Below are 2,480 nucleotides of genomic sequence, written 5' to 3' on the forward strand. Positions count from 1 at the left end.
ATATATATATATATAAATGTAGCAATGACTCATGTAAAAAGAATCCATGAATTTATGAGAAGGGGTATATTGGAGTGTTTGGAAGGAAGAAAGGAAAGGGGAAATGATGCTATCATATAATCTCAAAAATAAAAGCAACAAAACGTCTCTTACTTGGTTTAATGACGAGTTTTAGGTGTTTAAAATCTTATGTAAAAGATATTTGACTTCAGCATCAAATGTAAAGTAGGAAAGACAGTCTTTCCTTCTATTTCCAGATCATTGTAAAACAATATTTACCTATCTGCCATCCTGGTTACCTTTGTTTGCCTTGATATACCTGCTTATCTCTATGAAGAAGTCTTATATCTTAAAATCCATTGTCACTGTCATTGTTGGCACATTCATGTCAGTGGATTTACACTGCATTTGAGTCCTAAATGGTCATGGAAAAAGCATGGCTGTTTTTTAGCCCATTCCTCCAGAACTATGATTTTTGTAAGGCTGGATGGGGAATCTGGATTTGTAATGCAGACTATTCAGTATTCAGATAATTATAGTGAATGTCTCTAGGTAGTTACCCTGGCCCGATAGTAGCTTTTGCACCTATTTTTGCAGGCTGTTTTCTCTAAATTTAGGTGCTTCAATAACTTCCTTTATTATTAGCTCATATGTGCTGGGAGTCCAATCAAGCTACCCTAGCTATAATTTTCACTGAATTTAGTACATGTTATCTAAATGTGAAGAAGATATTACACTGCTTGTTTTTAACCCTTTCCATTGGCCTAGTTCTGTGTAGCTGTACATACTCTGGGGATTACATCAAAGAGCTAGGAGATGCTAAGTGAGAAACGTCTAAAGCAAGGGTGACTGCATCAAGGGCATTACTTTTATGTTCTTATTCTGGAATTATAATTTAAAAAAACTTTTAAAGAGTAATTGTGGGAATTCATTGAAATAATGTATGGTGGACACCATTATTTGTCTCCCTTTAAGTTATTAAAGAAAAAGAAGGTCATCAATTTGAAAGAGAAAAATCAGGGAAGGGCTTATTAGAGGCTTTGGAGGGAGAAAAGCAAAGAAGAAAATGATGTAATTATGATACTCTGAAACATTATATGAATCTTTAAAGAAGTACTTTATAGTAGTAAACACGTTAGTATATTCATTTTGACAAATTCACAATCTACTTTGCTAGTTTAAGAGGGACTTATCATTGCTATATACATTTTTCTTGGTAAACCTGGAAAAGAAATACTCACAGAAAGCTTGATTGGGGTATTTGTCTGGAAAGTTTGGAGAACTGAATGTTGAATTTGGCTCCCATAGTTCAAAAGGTCCACCGCAGTCAGCTGAAAGGCATTAGGAAAGAATCATTAACAAAAGCATTCCCATTCTACAGAGATTCTATTAGATGCCAGACATTGTACAATTGCATTTTCTATCATGCTAGTTCTGACAGAATCGTTTTGCATGTTGTATAAATTGTCAGAGAAACAATATCAGTATATCAATGTCATTACTAGAAAAGTTCTGAAAACCTTTATATTTTTATTGTCTTTATAAGATTTTAAGAGTTTATAATAGGGTGTTCAGTTAAATGGTGAGTTAAAGGCCAGCATGGTTTATATGAAACTGTTCAAAAAGAGAAAGAAAAGAAAGAAGGAAGGAAGGAAGGAAGATTTGGATTCTGTATAAGGCATAAATCAAACTTCAATTTCTCAATCTGTACAGTAGATATAGTAAGTTATGAGAGGTGCACTGACACACCCAGGATCAGAGGTGAGCAGGAACCAACATCTGTCCCAACACTGGGAGTAAGTGGGACTAGCAGGACCAGACACACAGGAACTCTGCCAGCCCAGTGACTCAGGTTCCTTCCAGTCTGTCTGGGCTGGGGTCCAGAGCAGACCTTGGGCGCAAGCTCTGCAGCCAGTCCCACAACACACAGAGAAAGCCACACTCCCAAGTGATCTAACAAGCCCAGGATCAGAGGTGAGCAGGAACCAACATCTGTCCCAACACTGGGAGTAACTGGGACCAGTGGGACTAGGCACACAGGAACTCTGCCAGCCCAGGGACTTGGGTTATTTCTGGTCTGTCTGGGCTGGATTCCAGAGCAGACCTTGGGTACAAACTCTGCAGCCAGTCTCACAACACACAGAGAAAGTCACACTCACAGATGATCTAACAAGCCCAGGATCCCATAATCATAGAATCACAGGATCACAGAGACAGCTTGATTCAGAGGAGTTCTGACCCAACCAGGATCACAGGAAGGACAGGCTCCAGTCAGATTTAGCAAGGGCAGGTAGCATTAGAGTTAACCAGATGGTGGGGGGCAAGCATAAGAAAATAAACAACACAAACCAATGTCACTTGCCATCATCAGAACCCAATTCTCCCACCATAGCAATTCCTGGACACACCATCACACTGGAAACTCAAGATTCAGATATAAAATCACTTATCATGATGATGATACAGGACCTTAAGAAAGA

The 2,480-nt window shown here is 38.5% G+C and overlaps 1 protein-coding gene across 1 annotated transcript in view; it reads right to left on the reverse strand.

Moving 5' to 3' along the window:
• The window catches only part of Tmprss15 (transmembrane serine protease 15), a 117,962-nt gene that overhangs the window by 43,664 nt on the left and 71,818 nt on the right, over window positions 1–2,480 (reverse strand). Inside the window, exon 15 of the mRNA XM_031360392.1 lies at window positions 1,242–1,331. Coding sequence (XP_031216252.1) covers window positions 1,242–1,331 — 90 coding nt within the window. The remainder of the gene's footprint in view (window positions 1–1,241; window positions 1,332–2,480) is intronic.

The sequence above is a fragment of the Mastomys coucha genome, unplaced genomic scaffold (genome assembly GCF_008632895.1).
Source record: "Mastomys coucha isolate ucsf_1 unplaced genomic scaffold, UCSF_Mcou_1 pScaffold12, whole genome shotgun sequence".
Lineage (NCBI taxonomy): Eukaryota > Metazoa > Chordata > Mammalia > Rodentia > Muridae > Mastomys > Mastomys coucha.